At 36.2% G+C, this 27,627-nt stretch overlaps 1 protein-coding gene across 4 annotated transcripts in view; it reads left to right on the plus strand.

Moving 5' to 3' along the window:
* Positions 1 to 16,724, plus strand: part of EXT2 (exostosin glycosyltransferase 2) — a 69,399-nt gene extending 52,675 nt beyond the window's left edge. For all 4 annotated transcript variants that reach the window (XM_087951267.1, XM_087951268.1, XM_026664664.2 and 1 more), the window contains 6 exons: positions 2,173 to 2,362; positions 7,020 to 7,186; positions 10,890 to 11,033; positions 12,832 to 12,960; positions 14,079 to 14,161; positions 16,040 to 16,724. In XM_087951267.1, the coding sequence (XP_087807393.1) occupies positions 2,173 to 2,362; positions 7,020 to 7,186; positions 10,890 to 11,033; positions 12,832 to 12,960; positions 14,079 to 14,161; positions 16,040 to 16,178 (852 nt within the window). In that variant the 3' untranslated portion in view covers positions 16,179 to 16,724. The remainder of the gene's footprint in view (positions 1 to 2,172; positions 2,363 to 7,019; positions 7,187 to 10,889; positions 11,034 to 12,831; positions 12,961 to 14,078; positions 14,162 to 16,039) is intronic.
* The last annotated feature ends 10,903 nt before the right edge of the window (positions 16,725 to 27,627 follow it).

Below are 27,627 nucleotides of genomic sequence, written 5' to 3' on the forward strand. Positions count from 1 at the left end.
TTTTTGTTGTTTTTTTGGGTGCATTTTTGCAATCTGAGATCTCCAGATGTTTTGGATTACAGTTCTCCGAAACTGTAGCCATCAAGGCCAGTGATCAGATATGATGTAATTCATAATCCAGAGCATCTGGAAGCTAGGTTTCTACTGTAGCATTAGCTTTTGCTGATCTCTTTTAATCGCTCTTGGCATGTTTAATTAACAGTAGATTTTATGAGGAAAAGAAGAATAGAGAATTATAGAGTCTGAAGAGGCTTCAAAGGTCAGCAGTTCAAGCTTGCTTATGCAAAAATTGATTACTATAAAGCTGATGAGTGGCTAAGTTCTATTTAAAACTATTCACCAAGAATTCACCAACAATTCTCAAGGAATTTGTAGACTGATCTTCTTGCATCAAACAAGCCTTACTTTTAAGTTATTCTTCTTAATCCTTAATCATATGTCCAGAACATCACAAACCACTTCCTGTTTGGGAAGATACACTTCTGGAAAATGGATAATCCAGCCCTGGAATGCTCAGTTCATCCTCTTCTATGGATAAACCATGGACTTCTGTACACAGCTGCAATCATATGGATCACGTACCAGCATTTAAAATGAGGGTCTAGTCATTTATCTTCTAAAGCAAATTGTTTTACTATATTTGGTCAAAGCTATTTCCTCACATCTCTTAATGTACATTTATGCCTCTGAAGGTAGTAGCAGCATCTCTATCCTTGCCTGAACTAAGAAGCAAAGTACTGTCTGCTCTGATTATTTTTTTGGATGAAGCACCACTGGGTAATTATAGAGCTTCTGGTTAGACTGAGCAATTGAAACCCTAATCCAATAGTGCTGCTGGAAAAAAAAATAGCATAGATGCAGTTACCAGTAAAGACCTACTGGGAGACATCTTCTTGACATTTTTATTCATATTCAGCAAAATACATTGCATGTCCCTTTTCAGATTCTACTGAATTTAAAAAAGAGGGATTGCCTTCCTGTATACAGTATTATAGAGGGAAAAAGGTAATCAGAGGAAATATGAAGATTTTTAAAGTATATTATATCACCCGTGTCTATTGGTCTTAAGGCAGATAGCACTATAGTGATCAAGTTACTGCAATTTTCTAACAATACAGTTTGTATGTATTCTTTATCTCCACATTGTCACAAACTTTGGAGTGTAATCCCCTGTACTTTGAGGGTTTTTAACATAGAACTGAAATTTAAGAACTCATATGTTAAGCAAAGAAATTTATTTGCCCAGATCTTTCAGATATATATGTTATAGTATTTTGGATAATTGTGACTTTTTAAAAAGTGAAAAATCTTTTTGGGCAGCCACAATTTTCCTAATGTTTTTATTGAGTCCAGATTCAATGATCCCCATTAATATATAGATGCTTTTTCTGTACTTATGGTATTACTTTTGTCTTTCATCATGCCATATAGTAACTAGGAATGGAAAGGTATTTATAAATGTCTTCTTTGGTAATTGCATTGTGCTAATGGCGTCTGTATCCTGTGTTTAATTATATTGGCAGCACCAAAAAATTAACCTTTAAAGTAGAGGTTATTCTTGATGAAGCCAAAGGACACTAAATAAGTATGAACTTTTATGCATCTTCTTGTGTTCTTTTATTTCTTAAGTAGTTAATATTTAGAACAATGAAACAGGTATAATTTTGTTAATGTTTTTTCTTCTATATAGGACAAAGAAGGTTTTCCCCTTTTCTTTGTGCCTACTTGCTGCCAGGTTTATGAAATTGCTTCTCTTTATTTCATGTTCTTCCAAAATTGTGGCATTCAGCTTTTTATTGACCTAGTTTTAGTTAATATACAGAGCATAGTTAATATAGCAGCCATTTTAGAAGAGAGATGTTGGACAGAAGCCATCCAAAGTAGCTAAACTTTAAAACCTTCCAGGGTGTCTTCCACTAATCTTTCAGCAATTTCCAGCTTATTTAAAAATACTTATGGTTTGCTCATGAACTAAAATATATAAAAAGTAATGTTGAATGGTTTCCTGCCTGTCATAGCAATAGCTATGACATGTTTCTTTGATTTCTTTGGTTTGTTGTTTGGATCAGTTAAGATATCATTAAAATTATCTGCTTTGTGTCACCATTTTAATTTTTTTTTCTATTATAATTAATCTGACTTCATTTTGATTTTCTGTTTTTCATTTTCCAGAAATGGAGCAGTGTAAGCAATCCACTGTTTCTCCCATTGATCCCACCCCAGTCACAAGGCTTCACTGCTATCGTCTTGACATACGATCGTGTTGAAAGTCTCTTTCGAGTGATCACTGAAGTTTCAAAGGTTCCAAGTCTTTCCAAATTGTTAGTTGTTTGGAACAATCAGAATAAAGTTCCACCAGAAGGTAAGTCCGATACTGAAAAGTTTGGGAGAACATTTTTAATTTTAGTAGTAGTGGGCCAAATTCTGAATATATGCATTTGAATTGAAAATGGGAATGTTTCTAGAAATAGAAATAGATTGAACAGGAGTGTGTGAGTATTCACAGCAAGACAAAAATGGCTGCCCTTGTTTTTATGATGGGAATTGGAACTACTATTTGTTAACTGCTTAGAATAACCAGTTTCATTGGGCCACTCATGATCTTCGTTTGTATCATGAGTGCTTATTTTTAAAGCTTCTAAGGAACAAATGATTGTTGCCGTCTCAGTTTTACTTGCTAATTGACTTAGTCAGAAGACTTTCTTGTGAATTGAGTTGAATACCTATCAGATAGTGTTCTCTGTCACTGGAACATTTTTCCAAGCCATGCTTACTGGACAGCTCTATAAACAGATAAAAACCTGCCTATTTTCTGAGAATTTTGACCTTTTCTAAAGCACCTGCCGCCCTCTTGGGTTTACCATACTTTTTAGTTGCTATTTTGTAAGGGGGAATGTTTTCTTGACAAATATTTTCCAGACACCAACATTGATTTGTTTTAGGCACCAGGCTAAAATGTTTTTATGTGTCTAGCTTCTAGCAGTTTGTTTTTAAAGCCTTGTAGAATAGCTTTGTGGTGGTTTGCTATTTGTATTCCTTCCATTTTAACAGTTATTTGCTATGTTGCTGATTTCTTTTTTATATCCTCTTTGTATACTACATGACAGTTATAAAGACCTTTTTAAAAATAAATAAACAACATATAAATGGCTGTTTCTGTATCACTGATAGGTGAAAATGATTTAAAAAAAAACCCAAACATAGGTTGGGAAGTTGGAAGCATTTTAGGGGCTTCTTGCCATGGCTTCTGTACTGCTATGTGTTTATATTTAAGTAGCTGAACTTGCAATGTGTCCACAATAACTACATATGATTGTTTAAAATAAGATTTTGCTATTTGCTTTGTTGAAAATATTGCCCATTACAATAATTCTTAGAATAGCCATTAGTTAGCTGCTGATGAAAAATCTGAATTTTTTGATGTGAGAAGTAATGGCTTTGAAAGCCATAGATTTGCTTCTTCACAGAGATTTGGTTATCTATAGGTATATATTTTAATAACTTTTTTATGTGACTGCCAGCTATCATCCTTCACCCTTCACCCTTCATCTGTGTATTTTTAACACTTGGATAGCTTGTGGAATCTGTTGGTCTGCCGTTGAAGGGTTTAATTTAATTTGTTTTAATTCAAATGCTTGCAGTTCATTCCACCTAGCTTTTTGGTAGGACAGCAGAAGTTGACTTCACTAAGGCTTTCATTGGGTCTGTCTCTTGTAGCTCTTAATCCTTGGACTTCAAAGCCTCTACCATTTATAGCCTATTAAAGCCAGGAAGTTTCTGATGGATTAGGACAAGGAATGAGTTTGAAGTTAGTAATGCACACTGCTGTCAACGATAAGGTCTTGTTTATTTCCCTACGGTAGTATCTGCACTTTATGGCCATTTTCTTTTAATTGGTAATAGTAAAGCTGGGACTGTTAACCTGGTTGAGTATCAAAGCAGGATATCCTGGCTATTGCTATATAAGGAGCATATTCCTGATTTGGAGCAAATCAGATCTGGATTCTATTCTGTTGTTGTATTTTTGCTATGCATACATAGGACCTATAAGCAGATATCAAAGGTAATTTATGGCCTACAATAAATTGCAGTTGGCTATTGCATTAGTAGCAACAATGCCTGTTATATAGCCTTGTAAGAAGGCATATAATCCTGGGCTTCTCAGAACTCAAGCAATTTCATATAAGTGTAAGTAGTTTTTCAGACAACCTGATTCGAAACTGAATCTTTAAATATAATCACCAAAATGCTTAAGTGCAATCCAGAAAATGTACTACCATCTCACGTTACCAGTACAGAATAGATTTTATGTTACTACTTGGATACACAAGAAATAGGCAGCTGCATTTGGTATCAGACAGAGCTTCTGAGTCATGTTTACAGACACTACCATGTAAATCTAAACTGACTTTAATAAATACACAAATAATTATGATTAGTTTTGCTTTTTCTACATATAGGCAAAGCTGATAGAAGTTAATCTTTGCCTGTACTGATTGTACGAAATCCCAGAGAATGACCCAGAGAATGATGCATTCAGTCAGGCCTTTCCAAGGGGTATACTTCCTTCCAGTGTGGTATTTGCATGTCAATTTGGAAATATTGCAGGGGGTAAACTTAATTGCCTCTGTGCCTGCTTCCTAATTTATAATTTTCTGATACAGTGTTGGCAGTATAGGTAATCACCAACTTATGATCACAATTGAGCCAAATTTTCCATTGCTAAGCAAGACAGTTGTTAAGTGAGTTTTGTCCCATTTTAATATCTTTCTTGCCCCAGTTGTTAAGTGAATCGCTGCAGTTAAGTTAGTAACATGTTGTTAAGTGAATCTGGCTTCTCCATTGATTTTGAAGTTCTCAAAAGGTGATTATATAACCCCAGATATTGCAACTATCATAAATACATGCCAGTTGCCAAGCATCTGAATTTTGATCACGTGACCACAGGGATGCTAAAACAATCATAACTGTTAAAAATGATCATACGTGACTTTTTTCGCTGTCCTTGAACATTTACTAAAAAAATGGTTGTAGAACTATAGTTCCCCATTCTGATTGATATTCCTTTATATAGCAAATAGGGAAGTTGCTATTGAAAATAATATTAATGGTAGTAAATTTACATTCCCTACACAAAACTTTGTATGTTACTCTCATTGGGATCTAAGAAGGGGTCTTTACTGTGGCAACCTTGTGGAATACCCTTTACCTTGAAGTTTGGCAGTCCACTACCATCCTAGCCATCCAGAAAGCATTTAAGATCCCCCCACCCCCAAGCACTGGCATAGAATGAGGTGGATGAGAGGATTTAGGGAAGATGTTGGCAGTATAACTTTGGTAGCACTTTTTATTTTGGTTATTTGTATCCGTTCAATATTATTTTTACAAATAATTCAAGGCAGCAAACATATCCAACACATATTTCTTCTCCTATTTTCCCCACAACATCAACCCTGTGAGGCGAGTTGGGCTGATAGAGTGACTGGCCCAGAGACACCCCGCCAACTTTCATGTTAAGGCAGGACTAGGACTCATGATCTTCTACTTCCTAGCCTGGTGCCTTAACCACTAGACCAAACTGGTTCTTTTCATAATTTGGAGTCAATTTTGTAGGGGAGACAGGTAGCATATAAATTTAATAATTAAATAATAAATAGATGTAGGTATTAGGCTATTTTATAGATGTATGTATTATGTTATTGTTACTGATGCTGTTTTAGTTGTTGATTGGGAGCTACCCAAAGTTTGACATATATGATGGACAGCTATAGAAATATTTTAAATTTAAAGAAACTTTAAAAATTGGACTCACTGACAGTACTAAAAAAAAATTTAAAGCAATTTTGTAGGGGCCACCTACAAAAGTAGGTGGAGTAAGCAACTGAAATGATATTTCCAAACCTTTTCACTATGTACTTTTTACTTTTTTTGTTACCAAGCCAAAAAGTCCTCCAAATTCTTCCAAGGTAAACTTTCTTTACATAGTTTTAGTGTGGTTTGGAAAATGATACAGTTTTCCTAAGGAAGCTGTCTCCGGTATTATGTTTGGATGCCAACATCAGAAGTGTGTAGAACATTATATGCTCATTAAGGGCACTCTATGTAAGTTATAGAACCATAATTTTCCTAGCAGCAAGGGTGGATATTCTACCATGCTGTCTTTGCCAGCATTTCTTTCATGATGGAGCTTAGATTGTCCTATACATGTATGTTCATATAATGGTAAGCTGTGACCTCTGCCAGCTTTATATAAAGCTAGTTGTAGTCGTTACTTAGAGTGGCATTCAGATTTTCATATCCAAATGTGAAAAAAGGAAAAAAGCTTATTTGGGATAGGGTCTCCATGTTACATAAATCAGTATTAACCCAGTATAGGATGCACCTTTTGTTGATTTGTGTTGAATATTTTAGTCTATAAAATAGTGTTATGCAAGCAGTCATCAATTTGTGTGGCACGTTTTCTTGCTGCTCCCCATTCTCTCATACCCACTGAACAGATATGATTGAGATAGTACAGAACTCGAATTGAATAAGAAAATGTCCTTCATTCTTGAAGTATATGTTTTGGAAAGAGAGATTTCTAGAATAGCTTCATTCATCATCTATTGATAGCCTGCCACATTACCAAAGAATTGTGTGGTCATATGTACCCTAAGTGTGATGCCATAGTGAAATCAGAACTTCTTTTCATATGTTGAAATTTCATTTTTTTATGAATTTCATCTTACTCTGTGTAGGACTCAATTTATGACTATCTAGAAACTTCAGTTCAAATGCTGCTCGGGTCTTCTGATGAGGATACCCTGACTATAGAACTCATGATGTATATGGGTACAACAATCTTTTTGCTGCCATCTAATAATTGTCCAGATTTTTGCAACCCAGACATGGTAGCCCTGGTTCTAGTCACTCCCCAGTACCAGCATTGAATAAAAGGACTTGATTTGGAGAGAGTTATGCTAATGACTACAGCTAAACATAGGAATGCAAAGAAACTACTTCTGATTTTTATTTTGCAGAAACTGTTTGGCCTAAAATTCGAGTTCCATTAACAGTTGTACGAACCACAGAAAACAAATTGAGTAATCGATTCTTCCCCTATGCTGAGATTGAAACAGAGGCTGTATTAGCTATTGATGATGATATCATCATGTTGACCTCAGATGAGCTGCAGTTTGGCTATGAGGTAAGAAAGCTGCTAATTTTATGTGGTATAAATTTCATAGAACTAAATTCTGCACTTGGAGAGCCCTGCCATCCTGCACTGCACCACCTCAGCTAACCTTCAATGTCTTCTTGCACTTGCTAGTGATGAGGCATGCTCGACTTAGTCCTTGGCAAGGCTGCTGCTGGCTACATGAAACCATGCAGGTTTCTCAAGGAAACCACAGTGCACAGTTTAGGGTAGGCAGGCTTGTGTGGCCAGCAAAGGGCCAGGCTGGGCATGCTTATTTAGCAGTAAGAGCAAGAAGATGACATGGTCAGTTAAGAGTCCAGAGGCAGTAGAGGTGAGTGGGCCCAAAGGGCATGAAAGGAGGGGAAGATAGGCAGGTGGGGAGAACTGATGTGCTCCTGTAATCCTAAGTATGGGCAAGCTACTAAGTGCCTGAATTTTGATCACGTGACTATAGGACACTAGAATGGTCGTAACTTTGGGGACCAGTCATAAGTGCCTTTGTTAAGTTCTTCCATAACTTTGATTGGCCATTGAATGAATGGTTGTAGATCAAAGCAACCTATAATAATAAGGAATTTTTCTCTACATTTCTTATGTTCATATCCTTATTGTATGCACATTGTATTCTATGTTTAGGTTGCCTTTGTTTGCCTATATTTCATCAAGCTCTATCTTTCTCTTGCACACTATTTCTCTCCCACCCACACAAACACTAGCTAGCTAACTAGCTATCTAAATAATAATTCATTTTAAAAAGGAATAAGATATTTCAACAAACAAGCCTCTTGTACATTAAGAGACTGTACTAATAGGCTTATATTGAGAATGCTAAATTACCCTTCCAAGGTATTACAGTAATTCATCAACTGAATCAATGAACTGCAACTCCAAGCCTTGCACTTGAACTTCCAGGACCTTTTTGCCTATATTGTCTGAAGTGTGTTGTCCAGATGTTTAGATTGTGCAAATGCCTAACAGTCTGGATAATCCTTACATGAACTTGGTGCCCCTTGGATTCAGCTTCTTCTGTTTGAATGGTGCATCTTACAGGAACTGTTTCTGAAAATAATGAATTCCAGTTCATATATAGTTTTGCTCTCTAAGGTAATAATATACAGAAGGCATTTTAAATAACTTTATAAAACAAATCTGGACTGATACAAAAATCCAGTAATGTGAATTCTCCAAATTAAAAATATCAAATGCCAATATAACAGAAAATGTTTTTTCGATGGTAGGGATAAAGTGTCCCCTCTAGAAAAGTATAAAGGGAAACATGTATAAATGTATTTTCTACTTTCAACCTACAAATCAGTGACTGCAGATCAATCTTTCTCAGATCAGAGTGTCTTTGACCTGTTTGACAGGTCTGAGCTGGCTGCCAGATGTTTAACTTGTCCTCAGCCTATAGTAATTTATTTATCTGTTTATATATTTCACCATGAAAGTGTCTACTGCATTTCTTAGTATTTTGCAAAGGAAATCTGTAAGAACAGTAGCAGCCTATAATGTTACAAGGAGGATTTCTTTTGGTTTTTTTTTTCTTCATTCAGGAAAAATATTTAGAATTGGATATTGGCAAAGTTCTTCCCTTCCTTATTCTCTAGATCCTATTTTTAAACATGTGGTTGAACTTTGTATCAGCACAGTCATGTCTGGCTCTATTGATCAAGCTTACTTATAAAAAAAAAAAAGAAGAAAAGAAGGGGTGCTTTGATCTCTGTACACTTTCAGCCATAAAAATTAAAGTAACACTCAAAGTGTCAGACATTTTTTACTTGTTAAGAGTGAACTATTAGGATTCCTAATAATTTATTGCATAGTGCAAAACTACTGAAACAAGAGCAACACAGGCTTTATAGGCTGTTTTGTTTAAAGATGCAGAAGCATATTTATAGCTCTGTGATTTTAAGTGGAAGTTTTGCGTGAAGGAAAAAGACACTTCTCAGAGTTGTGTTGATAGAAGATAATGCATTGGGCTCTTAAGCAGTTAGAACTATGCAACATTTCTTCCAATCACCAGCAATTTTTGTTTTACTTCGCAAGAAGGTAAAAGCAAATGTGCAAAAAAAAAAATGAAGCATATATTGAAATACTTACAATTTTTAAATAAAATGAGTCCAGTATTGCTCTCAACCAGATTTTTGCGGTTTGAAATCTGGAAATTACTTTTTTAATTTTTTTTTTAAAAAATCCTGTGTAAAACTGGGAATTGAAATGACTTCTTCCCTGAAAGCAATATATCAATTTATGGGTCTTCGATTTGTCCCAAAATGTAATTTCAATAATTGGTGTTTTTGAAGAACCTATGTCCATTTTTCTTTCACAGTGTTAGACATGCTAGCTAAATGCTTTGAAAAACAAGTTACCTGCCTCTGTATACTGCCAAGAAAGCAATCCCAACTCCCAGACTGTCAGCTAGAAGTTAGGATAGGAAAGAGATGCCTTCTACCAGTTAGTGAAAGGAATTACGACCACCGAATGGCCTCAAGTTTATCCTAGAGAAACTCATTCATGTGGTTGCTAAGAGTTGATATTGATTTGATGGCACATAATCATAATCGTCAAAGCCCCAATAATTCCTAGGTTAGATCAGTTGCTTATAATAAGGACTAGTGCAAGGCAGTCAGAGCTGAGTCAGAGATGCCCTTGGATCTAGTGGATGAAAAATCCCTGCAATCCCTTAAATGATACTCCTTTCCCAACTGTTCCATAGCGACTGATGGCAGATTTGGCTTTTCTTTACCTCTCCCCTTCCTTCCCTGCTTAAAACTGCTTCTGCTGAACTAGTTGCATTCTGATCTGTTTTGGGAATTAAGCTTTCTAGTTTTAATGGTTTTACTACAGGTAGTCCTCAACTTACGACCACAATTGAGACCAGAATTTTTTTGTTGCTAAGTGAGAAAATTTTTAAGTGAGTTTTGTCCCATTTTACACTTTTCTTTGTTAAGTGAATCACCATAGATGTTAAATTAGTAATCTGATTATTAAGCGAATCTGACTTTCCCATTGACTTTGCTGTCAGAAGGTCAAAAAAGATGGTCACATGACCCTGGGACACGGCAACCGTCATAAATATGAGACAGTTGTTAAGCATATGAATGTAAATTACATGACCATGGGGATATTGCAATGGTCATAAGTCACTTTTTTCAGTGCCGTTGTAATGTCGAATGGTCACTATAAACGAACTGTTGTAAGTTAAGGACTACCTGTACTTTTAATGTTGTAAAGGTTTTTAATGCTTTTTGTTGTATTTTTATATTTGTTGTTTTATTGTTATTTTTTTTCTAACTTTGTCCACTGGCCAGAATCACATTTATGAGATGGGCAGCTATATAAATTTATCAAATAAATAAGTAAATAAATAAATTACCACCGTTGTGGAGATGTTGACAACTATAAAACGTGTATACGAAATGTTTTATGAGTTGACAGGAGACACGTTTGCCTTTTGTACAAGAGTAGAAGATTCAAAAACAAGAGCTTGTGGATCATTGCTCTATGAAAAGTCATTCCTAAGATGCCTTCTCCAAAAACAGTATAAATCAGATGGGTGGGTATATGGTAGAGAAAGTACCACATTGGCAGTACGTTCATTCATATCTTGCTTGCTGCTACAACACCCTCTAACATATATGTTCAATTTTAACTTTTCTTGCAATGTTTTTGTGCTACTGAAATAAATTAATTCACTTACTGTATTCTGCAGGTGTGGAGAGAATTCCCTGACAGATTAGTTGGATATCCTGGCCGCCTGCATTTGTGGGACCATGAAACAAGTAAATGGAAGTATGAATCAGAATGGACCAATGAAGTCTCAATGGTGCTAACAGGAGCAGCCTTTTATCACAAGGTAAAGAGCTGATTCCAAAAACAGATGGGAAGCTGAAATTATGAACTTGCTCAGTATTGACTAGGGTATTATTTCTACCCTCAACAACTTTAAGATATATGGACTCCAACCCGAGAATTGTAGCTGGATAATTCTGGGAGTTGATATCCATACATCTTAAAGTTGCTGAAGTTGAGACATATTAGTCAAGGGAAAAGGAACCGTATATTCCAAAGTGGGAAAATAAGGATTTATGTCATTGATCTTTATATGTTCTTGGATTATAATCATGATATATGGACATACGATATATAAAGATCAGTAATTGTGTTTTGATGAAATACTTGAACATTTTTCCGCATCTCAAATTCTGTAGTTTTCTTGGTTCTCACTTCTGCAGATAGTATCATTTAGGGAGCATAATTGGGAACGCTAACTGTCTGGCACAAGAAATCAGGAACCAGGGTTGTTCAAATTAGTATAATTTTATTCCATGCTATCTTTCTACAAGAATCTGAACTACTACTGGTCAAGGCAAATTGGTGGTAGATAAGAATCAGTGGAATTCCAATTGGAATTGATGGAATGGAATTGATTCTGGACTTAGTTCTCTTGTGGTGACAAAGGAACTCCAAACTGATGATGCACTTGACTCCTCCCTCAGATTCAGCCTGGTCATCTCCTCATTAACAAAGCAATTGCTAGGTAAAACTATTTCTGTGCTTATTATTTTACTTCAGCTTTCCTTCTTTTACAGACCTGTGAAGGTTGTAAATGCAAGGACTGACTATAATTTTTTTCATTACTGTCATAATTGGACAGTCACTAAATGGGGCAGTTGCTAAACAAGGACTACCTATATTTTTTAATGATTATGAGCTGATCTGGATGTAGAAGCAGAGGTGTCTTTTTAAAGTCAACTTTAACGCTTAAAATGTATGTGTTGGTTTTGATGTTTGAAGAAATTATCATAGTATAGAATTAAATTCAAGAATTATGGGTTATTGTTATGGGTATTACAGCTAAGGCATAGATTATTATATCTACCCATGATGGCATTTCTTATTTTTGAATGACAGAAAGATGCCTTATACATCATGTTGTTAGAAATACTATTGAAAATTTTAAAATTCACTTGAGAGGTAGCATATGGGAAGCTACATTCAAAGTAGCTCAAATTCACTGCTTCAAATGGAGCTAATATTATGGGCTGGAGGGGGATCTCTTTCCTATTAACAATTCTCAGAAAGAATTTTTAAGAGCTATTTGTAGTCATTTGTTGAAAGGAAGTATTATTCATTTTTTAGCAATAAATTGATGCATTTGATGGTATCTTTTCTAAATTACTAAATGGGAGTAATTACTAAATGGGAGCATGATATAGTAATTAAAAAAAACCAAGTTATACTTAAAAATGAAAATTATATGAAATGTTTTAACAAAATGTTTTAAAAGGTTTGTGCTGTTAAAGACCTTCTATTCCCACATGGATCTGCCTGCCCCATGCAGTACTTATTCACATTGTCTGATTTTGGTAAAAGGGATCTGTGTCTTTGGAATTCTTGTCTAGCTGTTTTCTTAACATCATCCTCATAACATCATCCTCATTTGGCTTGGTTCTTTGGTATTACATACCTCAGTGATGTTACTTTACCACTCTATAGAACTATAGAAGTGCACCTAATAGGGCACATTAAAATATGTTTTAGATAAACTAGCACATTAGATACTCATTTCACATAAAGTTTTATTAGGGCCTCAATGCCGTTCATATAAAAACTAAACATTTCCTTTCTGTGCTATTTTTCTTATTCTTTAGTATTTTAATTACTTATACACATATAAAATGCCTGGGGACATCAAAAACTGGGTGGATGCGCATATGAATTGTGAAGACATTGCCATGAATTTTCTAGTAGCCAATGTAACTGGGAAAGCGGTTATTAAGGTGAGTTTTTATTCAATTGTTCCTCGGGGTCTATCATGTAGCAGCAGAGTCATAGATTTAATTATTATATACAGTTTCAACATAGCTTATTAGTGCTCTATGCCTCTTTTCTCATCCATTTTGAAGATGATCCCATCTATTTGTAAAAACACTCCACATCCGTACTTTTTTTTTTTTTGCTTATGAATATACTCTATAGCTTGTGACCATTCTGGCCAGATAGTTGCAGAACTCAGTATCCTTAGTAATTGCAGAAAATTAAGCCAATTTCTTTATAAAAAATAAACACAATTTAAGAGAGGTGGGGATGGGAAGGAACAATCCATCCCAGTCTACTTCAGCTGCAAAATCTGATTTATTAGACTGTTCACTGCAAAAACATTAATTGCAGTGAACATTAAGATCGGTTTTTATATGAACTTTTATCCCTGAATGAATTTTTTGATATGCTTCAATAAATGTTGGCCTAGAACTTCACTTTCACTTCATTTTGAAATGTGACAACTTGGAAGGAGATTTAGAGGTCTCCAGGCATTCCTTCAGTTAGCAAGGTCTGTTTTCCTGCCTGACCTTCAACTTTTGCCCAAACCAATGGTTATGTTTCTGAGAAAAGCCTTAAAAGATAAAGCATGTATGTTTGTTGTGAGAGATCCAAACTGTGCTAGCATACTGCTAAGTTGTACAGTTGGGAGAGCTTCTCAGAGTTTGACAATCAGCTATTAAATGAGCAAAGTGTATCTGTTGGGTTCAGGTTATAGTGAAGTATGGGAAGCTATATTTCATCACTTTTATGGCTATAAGAACAAATAGTGTTTATACAGGAACCTTGGCAGTGAGAAAACAGTCATTAAACAGGAATTAAGAAGTTGTCATCACTGCTACTTTCCACTTACAGCAGGCAAAACCCCTCCAAGAATATTTTTTTTTAAAAAAATTGGGCTACTTTGAGCTTTGCAATCAGCTAAGCCAGATGAAAGTAAGTGGCATAGATATTTTTCCCCTCCATATTCAAGAAATTGATTTTCACTTTGACACATAGATTGCATTTCAAAAATTGCATTTTTGTAGAGAGATTAATTTCTGATTGTTAAGTCTGTAGTTATACTGTCTTTATATAGGTGACACCCAGAAAGAAATTCAAATGTCCAGAATGCACAGCCATCGATGGGTTATCCTTAGATCAGACACACATGGTAGAAAGGTAAGTGTCTCATCCTGTTATTTCTCATTTTTAGCACTTAATGTACTGTCATATCCTCTAAAAGATTAGATGGTTGTGTCCAAATTTCAGCTAAATCCATTTGTCTATACAGAAAAACCTTACTGGAGTGAGAGAACTGATAAAATGTATAATGTATAAATGTATACTACATATCATATTATCTGAATAATATTTCAGATAAAATATATGAATTCCTGTATTCCTAAAATAATAACTGCATATAGTTTATGATTTCTCAGTTTGGATATTACTGCTTTTTGAAACAGGGTTAAAAAATTTTGAAATCAATTTTTGGTTTAAGATTTTTGGGGTAGTTTCAGCAAGCCTTAATTGACAAGCGTTGTCATAAACAAGGATAAATATGAAGGGTAATTTTCAGTCATCTTGTAACAGTAACAGTTTTCACACTACAAAAGGCTATTTACTATATATCACTAAAAAAATTAAAGTGGAAAATAGATGTTAATGCAATTGCCTCACCTTTTGGTTATTGAATTGCAGTAACTAGGTACTTCATCTTAAAACTGCCTTTGCTTGACATTGATTATTTAAGTATGCTGGAAAAGCCTGATATGCATGAAGCGCAAGGCTGGAACACACTCCTTTTAGGGTTCTTGACTTCTAAGTGGTGATCCAACTAGGTTTCAAGCATTGGAAAACTAAGAAAAAAAATCTAAATTTGTTTTCCACTAATGAGATACAATAAATATAGTTTCTTCAGCTATAAATTTCATGAATAAATTAACTAACTTGTTTCCCTTGTTTGCATGATTAAAAAGCACAATTCTGTAAACAATTCTGAGAGAAGTTCTTGAGGACCTCATTGGACATCATGTGCAGCCTTATGTTTGGCCTTGGATATCAATTTTAGGTTTGAAAGCATCAACTAGTTAAAGATATTTGGGACGTCTTTTGCAGCTAAATATGTTTACTAAAGTGGACAATTATATACCTTTTGCCATATTATTTCTTAGTCACTGAAATGTGTTATTCAGACTTACAGCTGAAATGTGTTACATCCTCTAATATATATGTGTTTTCTTATTTCAGTCACCCACTAGCCTTATAGACAGAAGTGAGATGATGAGTATGGTGAAAGAGAATCCAATGTGCTTTTAAAAAATGTGGACGCTAGCATTTTTTAAATTAAAAAAAAAACTCATGTCATTGAATTTGGACAATGAAAATAAACTAAATTTTGGGTTTTAGCTCCTAAAGAAATGTTGTAACTTAAGCTTTCAAGCACAGGCATTAGTGTAGATAACATAAAGGAAGTAAATTCCAGTAGTTGTTTTCAACAAACTAAAAAGCCAAAGAAGTATTTTTGTATGTCTTTTGTTACCTGCAGGCTTATTTTTGCAAGCCCTGTATAGTGCCAAATTTGACCTGGCAGAGACTGTTTAAATGATATTTTGGCAATGAATCCACGGTAGTCTGCAGCATGCGCACTACTTTAAGAATGTCTGGAATTCTGCTGGAGAAGGGCTCATGAAACTTTGACCACTCTGCATACACTCTGCATACATGATAGCATCTCTTTTATCTCTTTGCCTTGATTATATACATGAGTCATAGAGATTCATATCTTTCTAGCATGAGAGGATCTTTGTCCTGTCTCCTAACAGCAGGAAAGCATCATAATACATTAATGTTTTAGGTGCTACCTTTATTGCATTTGCAATGCCTTAACAGGAAACCATGTCGTATTTGTTTCACGTTTGCTTTGCTCCTGTTTAATTAAATATTAAATAATTGGGGAGAACATGAAAGGGGGAGCTGCAACAACAGGTTGTTAAATAAACATACAGTGGGGCAATCTGTTTATCAGCATTTCATTTATTTTTCCCCTCCCCTTAGGTCCGAATGTATTAACAAGTTTGCCTCTGTCTTTGGGACCATGCCTCTGAAAGTGGTGGAGCACCGGGCGGATCCAGTCTTGTACAAAGACGACTTTCCTGAAAAGCTGAAGAGCTTTCCTAACATCGGAAGCTTGTGAAGAACAGCCATGAGTGAAGTTGGAAATTGGAATCCAGCACCCCAGGCAGCAGCTGATGCTAGGAAAAATCTTCGGGACTGAAAGAACCATGCCAGGGAGTGTTACAGAGAGAGGTCACAAAAATTAACGCTTTGTTCCAGAAAAGCTTTTCAACAGAGCGTAAAACTCAATGCAGAAAGAAACAGTGGGAGGTGAATTGCTGCATTGGTCGACTGAAATGTTTGTTTGCTCTATAAGGATTGCATGCATAGGAATATACACAATGCAAAGTTTTTGATCACAAAGCAAAAAAATAAAAACTTCTTCTCTAAGGGCTGCTAGTTATCACATCTCCTGTTGGTCCATTTTCAGACTGCTTTTTAGATTTGCTGCCCAGATGCCCTCTTTGGCTGGTATACAAGGCCTGCTTTAGCATCTTTTCAAATACCTTATATCTGTCCTAGAATTGGCAGCCTTTTTTACTTGGTTAAAAAAGAAAATGTGTATTGATGTTGGGTTCATTTTTAACGTTACAAGATGAATGAAGTTGAATAAAGCAGCAGTTTAATTTTTTTTATTAAGGTATCTAGTTATTAGTAAACTAACACATTTCATGTTTTCCATTATTTTTCCTGAACAGAAGATTGAATAGTACCTTCAGATTAGACTACATTTTTAGTATACTGAATTGACTCTTCCACTCTTAGCCTATTTTGATATTTCAGCCTGCTTTCCTTACCATAATAGGATGGTTTTCAGTTGACCAATCACTAAATTAGGAATATATAAAAATGCCTTTTATACTTTGGTGCTCTTGATTAAAAAAATACTGGGTTCATTGCTAACATTTATTTTTTGAAGGGAGCTATGCATGACAATTTGGATTATGTAATTGTGCAATAGATGAATGATTCATAGAAAGCAATCTATCATCTTGTGAAAGAATTTACATCCTGATGTATATAACACATTATCACAAGATAATGAATATCCATCATGTAAGCAATTGATGCTGAAGTAACATAAAGAACATGCACCAGGGAATGAGAGAGAGTGATATCTTTATATTTCAAAAGTCTGTGTCACAAAATAAAAGCAACTTTACTATCAATATGAAATCATAAGAGCCCCGCATGAAGAAGTTTTAAATCTTCCTTCCCCGGGCTGAAAATTGTTTAACTGAAAAACTATTAACAGGGAAGATTAAGAATAACTATTTCTCTGTTGTTTAAATCTTAATAAAAACATCCACTAATCTAAGATAGAAGACATATATCTGCACTGGGGACCAGTTTTCTTTACATCAGCACTGTGATACTCCACTTCGGTGCAGCGTAGAATGTTAACATATTTCTGCAAGACCTGTTTTGAGTTTTTAGTGACTACTGAATCTGTAATTTTTAGTCCTTAGATGCAGATTCTGCTGACAGGTAGGAAATTTCTTCACCCTGTCACTTAAGTCTGAAAGAGGGGAAAGTATATAGATTTTTAAATATAAATTATAGAAAAATCTCAAAATGCAAGAAGTACTGCACTACCAGGATCTAGAGCATCCTGGTGAAATATTCTTACTGCCATGATAATACAGATAGAATACAAAATTTGGGGGTGGCAGACCCAGTATTTCTGATTCAAATGCTCAGGGAAAATATAAAGCAAATTGTCTCAACTGTTAAAATACTGGACCTAAGTTACATTTATTATTTTAAATTTGGCATTACATAAACTGTGGTATTGATTGGAATGTCAGGACTTTTCTTCTACAGTATATGTTTGAGTGCTCTTCGGAGGAGGCCTAATTTTGCCTCTCTTCTGAGTAGAAGTCATCTCTGACTTTTATTCCTCCATCATCTAAAATCCTTACGCAAATTCTTCAATTAAGTTGCTTCTGCCGTGGGAGGAGGCTTCTTTAGGGCAGCCAAGGCAAAGCTGGTTTGTTTTGCTTGTCCTCATTATTCAGTAACTAATTCGATGTGTAAAGGAGGTTTTTACCCTGCTGTGAAATGTTATGAATGATATTAAGAATTAAGCTCAACTATCTCGGCATGTATAATTTACATTCCAGGTAATCTTGATGGTTGTAAACATCTTTCCATTTCCTTCTTAAGAATGCAGGTAAGAGTTCCTTAAATATCTCTCCTGTTCTCCAGTATGGATGATTCTTATTTTAAATCTGATTCTATTAATTGCTTCCAGTGTTTGAAGCTGAAGCTCAGATTGCCCTTGACTCTTGTCCCCTGTTGTTTCTGTGTGCTCAGGGCTGCACAGGTGATTTTGTTTTACCTATTTCTTGCCAAAACTTTTTTCTTCAATGTTAGCAGGAACAATTTTCCATACAATTAGTTGTGCAGATTATTTCTACAACTTGGAAATGTTCGGTTTCTGAGAATCAGTGTGCCTTCTCTTGTTGATTGCTCTTCGTTTTCAGCAGGATAATCATGCTAGTATAGTATTACCCCAAATTTTCCTTTTACCTGACCTTTTTACCGTGGTGGTTTATATATTTCTTTGAGGATACTAATTGGGCATTCAGTTGTATCTGCAGTTTCTACTTTCGGGAATATAAGTGGAACAGCAACATTTGAAGCAAATTCCAGTTGGTAATTATTCTTAGTTACCAATTTCCATTTTGTAGAAGACACTTTTAAAGCACAATAGAGACAGACACTCTTAAAATTAATGATCCATATACTTCAAAAATATATTTGAATATGTGTAGTGTTAAAATATTTTGCTTCATTCTGAATTAGTCAAATTTAAGTGTTCTTCCCCCTTGTAATATTTAGTTCCTTCTGCTTCCCTTTACTGTCCAACCTTCAAAGTCTCATCCTATCCTAGTTTTTAAAGGGTTTTCAAAACAAATTATTTTTGTTTTCTTATAATTAATTCCAAAATTTTATTTAAAATCCATCCGTATATTTAGTCAATGTGTAACTTTCCAAAATAAAAGATATAATCACCTTTTTGGTGTTTATTGCAAAAAAAGAATTTTTTAAAAAAATCATTAAATTTGTGCAGGTAGTCCTTGACTTACAATAATTCATTTTGTGGCTGTTCAAAGTTACGACAGCACTGAAAAAGTCCCAGTTGTTATGTGATCAAAATTTGGAAGCTTGGAAACTGGTTCATATTTATGACGATTGCAGTGTCCCAGGGTCATTTTATCACTTTTTGTGTGATCTTCTTACAAGCAAAGTCAATAGGACAGCCAGATTCACTTAACAACCGGGTTATTAACTTAACAACTGCAGTGATTCACTTAAGAACGGTGGCAAGAAATTGGAGCAAAATTCATTTAACAAAATTCATATTTCTGTTTTGCTTAGCAACAGAAATGTTGGGCTCAATTGTGGTTGTAAGTTGAGGACTACATAAAAATTCTTTCATTAAGAATCAAAGGAAGCTCATCCAATGTTGTCAAAACTTTACTACCTGAAAAGCAATTCCTGAAAGTGTTTAGAAAAGAAAGTATGCAAAGCCTATGTCCATAAAGACACCAACCACGGATTGAGCAACAATAGATAGCATTGCCTTGTCTCCCAGAGCTCTAAACCTGCCAGAGACTGTCTTGCAAATTCCTCACAAGGAACAAATATCTGGAGCACTTGTGGGCAATCTCAAGCCCTTTCCTTGTCCAGAAAGAAATGACAAAAAGCCGGTCTATTTGCTGGTGGTTGATCAGGGGTGGGATTCAACCGGTGTTACAACTGGTTCAGTGAGAGTGCATTTTGCTGCGCGCGCGTGTGAAGCAGTTGTGAAAAATCATCAGCTGTGCTGCCCAAACAGCTGACAAGCACTGCACACGGATGCGCAGCATTTGTACAACTTCGTCTTTCCTGCTTTTTCAACCTCAGCTGTGCCACGCAAAGCAGCTGAGGTTGAAAAAGCAGGAAATAAAGGACAGCCAAGAGTCTGGAAGGGCAGGTGGGCCAAACAGACGACCAGAAGGTCATTGCAGCGAACCAGTTCGGTGTCAGCTGCTCTATGGAGCTACTGGTTCTATAGAACCGAGCCAAACTGGTAGCATCCCACCCCTGGGTGTGATTCTGCTGCAGTCAGATTCTTCAGTTCCCCGTTTCTTCTCTGGAACTTGCATAAGACACTTTTAAAGGTATATGCCAAGGGGGAAAAAAGGATCACAACGCAGTTTTAAGTATTTTGAATTCTAACTTCTGTCACACAGTGAATGGCAAAGGTGTAAGAATTGTAGGCAATAACATATGAGCAGAAGAACACACTGCTTTTTTACCATGTACATCTATGATATTTTAAATATGTATAAAATGTGAATATAATGTGTACGTTTGTATACTTGTCTAAGAGCTGTTGCTGGTTATAGCTCTTTGTTAAACATATACTCAGTTTGCATCTGTGTCATGAGAAAATAATGAGGCGGTCTAAATATCTACCTCTGTCCACCTGGATTCCAGAAATATTAACTGAATACACATTTGTATATTTGCAGATGTAAGAAAGTTCAGTGAATGTTCCACTTTCAAATGAACTGTACATAAGTATTTCATATTTGTTTCTATACTGTGGTTGTCCCCTCCCCCCACTGTAATACAGGTTATCCAGGGACCATATTCTCAATGTTTGTGTGCGCTTGTTTTTTTTTTGAAAAATAATATTTGTAAAAGCATACGGTAGTCAATTCTGTTTACTTATTTCGTTACTACATTTGTTAACTGCCTAATCATACAATTGGGGGCATTGTATAAAGCAAAATTCTTGGTTTTATAAAGTGAAATGATATAGAAGAGCAAACTGATATAAAATTGCCACATACTGTACGTTGTATTGGTGTTGAAGATAACTCAGAAACTACAGCAAGTGGTAGCAACTACACAGAGGTAGAACACGACAAAGAGGTGGAACAACCAGCTAGTGCAGAAAAATACCTATTTTGAAACTGCTGTACCAGTGAACTGCTGGAACCAATTCAAAATGATACTGGTTACTTTTAAACCTACACTGCATAGTGTCAGGTTACATTAGGAATTGCCTCACAAAACATGAACTGCCTGCCTAGTTCAATCATCTCAACAGGATTTGCTAATAATCCTCAGCCCACTTCTTTTGATAATCATGGGCTATGGACAGTCATGGGCTATGGACCAGGAGTAGCATCCACATGGATTTTCATAAAGAAGTGAATATGGATACAATACATTCTCCTTTGGCCTAAACTGAATGGGGGCACATGATGGGTATTTATTATTATTATTATTGTTGTTGTTATTTGTTTTGTTCAAGTGTGTTGCAATTCTCTTGCCCGGAGACCATTGAAAGTCGAATGTCCTCCAAATGCCATAAGATAAATTAAAAGGGAAGATTGGACAGAAGCTCTCGCAAAAGGCTGGGTCCAAAAGAGGATGTAGTGCAATCTCCTTCAAGGCAGGCAGCATTATCCCCTCTCAAAGAAGCATTGACAATCTCCTGGATTCAGCAATTGAAAGAATATGAATGGAACACACCAGTGGTGATGTTCGCATCACAGAGAATCCCATCCGCGCTTGGGCGATAATTTTACAATTATCTTGCTCACCATGGTGGATTCTGGGAACAACTTGACACATAAAGAAATCCACAAATCTAGTATGCCAGCAGATACTTTGTCTTGTCCATTTGTTTCCAAAATGGTCCAGCTAATTCTGAGCAGGATTGCTAGATGGGAATCTGCAGGCACAATAGGCACAAAACAGGCACTCTGTTCTCCCACCGGTACCACCATCAGGTTAGGCCCATACTTAACACTGGTTTAGTAACATTTATTAAAATGGTCAAACCTTTTCACCAATAAAGGCTTTTCTTCCAATCGTTTACCAGCACACTGGTAAGCTAGGAGCAAAGGCCTTACAAAAGCACTCTAATTCAGTGTTTTGGTTGTCTCTCTACTAAGGGAATCAAGACACAATTCAACTGTGTGCCAATTTATTAGGATATATCCCCCTCTAGGTCCCATCTGGCTCCCATAGGATCTGGGTAGAACAATCTAAAGGTCCAATTCCACCTGCAGGGGGCAGGACATATGTGATGTGCAGCCTAACAAGGAAGACCGACAACAAAGAATAGATGTTTGTCTTTCATATCAGAATCACTTCCAGTGTAAGGACAAGATCAAAGGTATGCGTTTTGTACTATTAACTTAAAAGCCCATGAATGGTAACAGGAGTCATGAACTCACTATACTGTGACATGTCGATTCCCCTGGAATGTGGATGTTGATATCCCCTAAGACCAGAACTCTCAGGAATTTCAACACCAGTCAATATTCCATCCAAAAGCTCAGGATGATACATGAGCAATGGCTCCAGCTTGTCTTCATGGCCCAAGTCCATACAAGGGTATCCATAACTGGTCACCTATGGGCAGCATTCCTTGCGATGGTCCCAATCTCCAAATCACGTTTTCACCTTTTCAATTTTGGCAGTTACAGTTGATGCATGGCTTCAAATTAGAAGGCAAATCAACTAGGCTACATCACCAGGATACTGCCTTAGACCAACCACCAGTCATATTACAAATAGATGTGGTTTTATTTCATGCAGCCCTGGCATTATATGTTCTCAGTTGCTACCATATTATGATAAATTATTTTCTAAAAGGAAAAAAAATATGTCTTAAACTGGGAAGCTTACTTTGCTTCAGTTACAGATAATTTATGGGATCAGTAACTGGTGCCCTTCTCTACATGTAAGAGACGTGTCTCTTACAACACGTGTACAAACTTAGTTCTTTCCTAACTTTGTATTCATCAGGTAAATTGGCTGTATTAATCCCAGTGGCTGTCTTTCTTTCCACATAAATACACTTATGAGTAGACCCTGCATCTTGCAGTTCTAGCATAGAACTTGTCCTAGCACAGGGCTTTATATCAACTGCTATCATATTCATTAAAACTGGTCTGGTTGCTAAATCATTCTTGTATGCTGGGCTCCTCACATGTAGATTTTCACTCTTAAGGAGCTGCCTCTTGGACTCAAAATGGAGTGCTGGTCCTGTTAATGGACTGGATGTTTGATCTTGAGCAGAAACCTGAGCCCAAAGTTGCAAGTCAATGCAGACTGATTGATTCCGACTTTGATCTTGTGCTAAAGTCTGGCTGAATTGCTATGGAGGGTTTAGGTGGATTGTCCTTATCTGATGTGATTAATCATTGCACTGTACTCACAACAGACAAGTAACTTTGCTTTTTTTAAAATGGAAAAGATGGACAAAGCATGGCCTGAAGTAATCAGTGTCAGGGAATGTACTACAATATTACTTTACTTACCCTGATTGGAAATGTTAGAAGATTGCAAATCTCATAGTGAAATAATCATATTTAACTTACTTAGTTTCTTTTGAAGTTCTCAAAATACCAGAACTATGACTACTGAAATTAGTGAGACATAATCAGTTTGTTGTTTGATTGTTTCTGATTCTTCATAGCCCAATGCACATAATTTCAGAAGAATTGTTTTCTGAACCACTGCTTTCTTGAGTTCTTGTAAGTGCATGTATTTGTCATCAATTCTAGCCACTTTTTCTTTTATTGCTTTCAATCCTCCCCCTAAGCATCAGGGTCTCTTCCAGTCCATTTTACTAACTTATCTGAATTTGGTTCAAAGTTCCAAATTGGCTAGAGAATTAAAATTCATGTTAATTTCATAAAATAGATACATTCAAGAGAGAAAATTTTAATGTATTCTATAATGTATTTTATTATAGAATATATTTTTCAAACAGTTCCCTTGTTCTCTTGGCCACATCTTATTGGGAAAAAATGCAGCTGAGCACTGGGAAAATATATTAGTTTGCAACTGGTTAAATTATAAGAATCACATAATTTTCCAAGGGACCAAGGAGAGAAAAACAACAAAAATATGGGAGAGAGAGAGAAAGGAGTTATTCCTCCCTCAAAGGGAATCACTACAATGATTATAGAGAAAGAGAATGACCAGGGCAAAAAAACAGTGGAAACTTTTGCCAATTTCCCCATTGAGTTTCCTTGTGGGAATTGCAGACAGCATTGCAAATTAACCTCCCTCCCTTCCTCCTCAGCAGGCAGGTAAGCTGGGTGGAGGCAGGAGCAAGGGATTGCAAAACTGGCTGGGAAACTGTCATGGAACATTGAAAAAGAAGATTACATGACAGCAGCAGCACTGAAGCAACTACAACTTCCCCAAATTTCATTCCGTCAGGAATCCTAAATCCTGTATTTTGGACATATTCTGTAAGTTAGCCTATCTGAGGTACTTGGGTTCAAAAACTCTTGTCCTATGATGCACTGCTTCACTCAGTTAAAAGTCATGACGTCAAAAGAGTTTTAATTATATATAAATATTCTGTTTATCAATGGCTGAAGCTTTGAATTAGGCCTAAGAATGGAATGAAAAACATGTGAGTCTAAGTGCCACCCAACACCACAGGAAACATCTGAACCAAGATGGCAGTTCTTCATAGCAACCAATTTTTGCCTTAAGCCCTAGATAGCAGTGCTAAGTCTGTTTCTATTCTTTATACATATTGAGGTGGGTATGGTTGTTTTCAAGCTAACTTGAGTTTGAAGCTGTTTGGAATCACGTGCCTTCTCTGTGTAATTTCAGTTCGGAACAAACTGCTGTTTTACAGGCCTGCATCTGCTGATCTTCAGGATTCTGCGGCCTGCCAGGTCCTTGCATTGGTGGTTTTGCAGGAAAGTTGTGTTTCTCATTAAGAGGATAACAAATAGCAACATATGAGACAATTAGCTGAAATGGAGCAGTGATGGCGAGTGGCTGAGGCATAATCCACTGGAGGAAACACAGCACCGCTCTGATAGGTATTCCCAGCAGAAATCTCCACAGGATTTCTGAAAAAGGATAGTGAATGGAGAGAGGCCCCTCTTTGCCAACTTCATTTTCCGGAGTTGGTTCCAATAATTCCTCTCTGAGTGTCCTTGACTTTATCCTCATTTGCCTTGATTGTCAGTTTGCTTGGAGTAAGAAGGAAAGTTTAACTCCTTCATTGCCTGTGAAACAAGAGTTTTTACTGGGTACTGTAAGATTGGAGAGGTTGGTGGCATCTGTGGGCTAATACTTTTATTTAATCTTAAGAATCTTTGGGAAGTAGGAAACGAGGCAAGCTCTAAATTGTGATTTTCATTCATTACATAGACAATCATTTCTATTGAGAGGCCTTTCTGTTCACACAAATGGACAAAGATGATTTTGTGAAAGGCGGCAAAGTTATCCCTTAGGAGGGAGGGGGAAGAGGATGCCTTCAATATCAATATAGCAGATGTGGTACTCCTAGACATTCTGAGAATATATTCATGAATACATTCACTCGGTATTTCCAGCACAGACCAATGCAACTTCAAGGTGGGTTGATTATTACAATCCGACTGGCTACAAAAATGAATGATTTGTAAGGAACATTAAAAAAAAAGTCGTAAAGTTTTTCATGGAGGCGACAGAAAAAAATGGAACAATTGGCAGCAAAGACTACCACAAATTCCAAAGGAGTAAAAAAAATGAACTTTTCCAGAATCAATATTTTGTTCTATTAAAAAGGAAACTAGAATAAGCCTTAAGTAGCTACAGGTATACATAGGATTGAAGCCCAGTTGTAAATGGGAAATGAGGGTATGAGCCTCTTATTTTCTTAGATTAAATGCAACACCTACCCACAGTCTTTTTAAAAAGAAATTTGCTGCTCTCATATAAATAACATTATAGTTGTGCTTTGTTTCTAAAAAAATCATTTTTCTTTTAACCACAAAAACTATCCCCTCCCTGGATGTGCATATCAAATACTACTTTTCCATAATGAAATTTAACACCATGCCTAAGTGGAGTTAGGTTACAAAAGACTAGGCACGCCCCCAACTACCTCAATCCCAACTGCTGCCGGACTTAAATGCAAACTACTCAATGCAAGAAGCCTCGTGAATAAAATACCTGAATTTCTCATCCTCTTAAATATGGCTAACTTGACATTATATTTGTCTGTGAAACATGGCTCAATGCATCTCTCCCGACTCCATTACCACAGTAAGAGACTATCATGTTTACCGATCAGATCGTGAAAATCGTCGAGGAGGTGGTGTTGCTATATTCTATAAAAAATCCTTACATCTAAAAAATATCCAAGTTACCCAGGAGCTTGCCCTTCCTGAAACCATCATCTGTGAACTATCCTTAAATATCACAATTCGATTCTTACTATGTTACAGAGCACCTGATTATGACATCGAACATATAAACAAGCTAAATACACTACTAACATGGGCTACATCCTGCCCATACCCTTTTATCTTTCTTGGAGATTTCAATCTACCTCATATTGACTGGACCCTAAATAATTGTACAACTGAAATCATACACACAACCTTCTTCAATGCTATTACAAATCTAGGTCTTGAACAACTAGTAACCAACAACACTAGACTGAACAACTGCCTCGATCTCATCTTCTGCAATAGTTTGAATTTAATTTACGAATACAAACCAAAGAACCCTTTTCCAGTAGTGATCACAATATGATTGACTTTTGCCTCAACATACGCTCACGCAAAAATCACCACAACGATGTCATCCCTAGTTGTAACTTCAAAAAGGCAATTATGATCTTATAGATAACGATCTCTCATCCCTCGATTGGCAATCTCTATTCACTGGATGCAATACTGTTGAAGATCATTACAACATATTTTTACTTGAAGTCAAAAGAGTCATCAAACTATATGTTCCAACAACAACTCCAATAAAAAAACAAAAAGCAGATTACCCATATCAATAAGGAAACTTCAATCCAAAAAGAGATCACTCTGGCGGAAAAACAAATCTGGTCACGTTGCTAATTTCAAAAACCGATATAAAAATTTATGCCACCAGATAAAGACCGAATGCACCAATTACCACATTAAACAAGAGGAAAACCTTCTAAGCACCAATTCCACCCGTGCTTTTTACAATTTTGTAAACAACAAACTAAAAGACTCAAGGTCCATCCCTCCCTTGATAGGACCTGATGGTAAAGACTGCAGCGACGACACCATTAAAGCCAACATCTTTACACATTCTTCGGCTCAGTGTTTGTAAACAGTAATGGATCATGCCCAATGTTTCCTAGCCGTACCACAGACAACAATAATGATCTAATACATATCGATTTTACAGTAGACAATGTTGAAAAAGCACTCGCAACCTAAAACCATCTCTATCTATTGGACCGGATGGAATATGTGCCTACTTCTTAAGAAAACTATCCGCTGCCATAGCCAAACCTCTAAGCATAATCTTTGAAAGATCTTTCAGAACCAGCTCCTTGCCCAACCTATGGTTACAAGCCACAGTCATTCCCATCTTCAAAAAGGAGACCCAAGCCTAGTTGAAAATTACAGACCAATCTCCTTATGCTGCGTCACCTGTAAAGTCATGGAATCAATTATTAACCAATCCATCATCCTCCATTTAGAGACAAACAACCTACTCTCCAATAA

This window comes from Notechis scutatus, chromosome 1 (assembly GCF_049901735.1).
Source record: "Notechis scutatus isolate UNSWTSFEM ecotype Mainland chromosome 1, rNotScu1.2, whole genome shotgun sequence".
In the NCBI taxonomy this organism is placed as follows: domain Eukaryota; kingdom Metazoa; phylum Chordata; class Lepidosauria; order Squamata; family Elapidae; genus Notechis; species Notechis scutatus.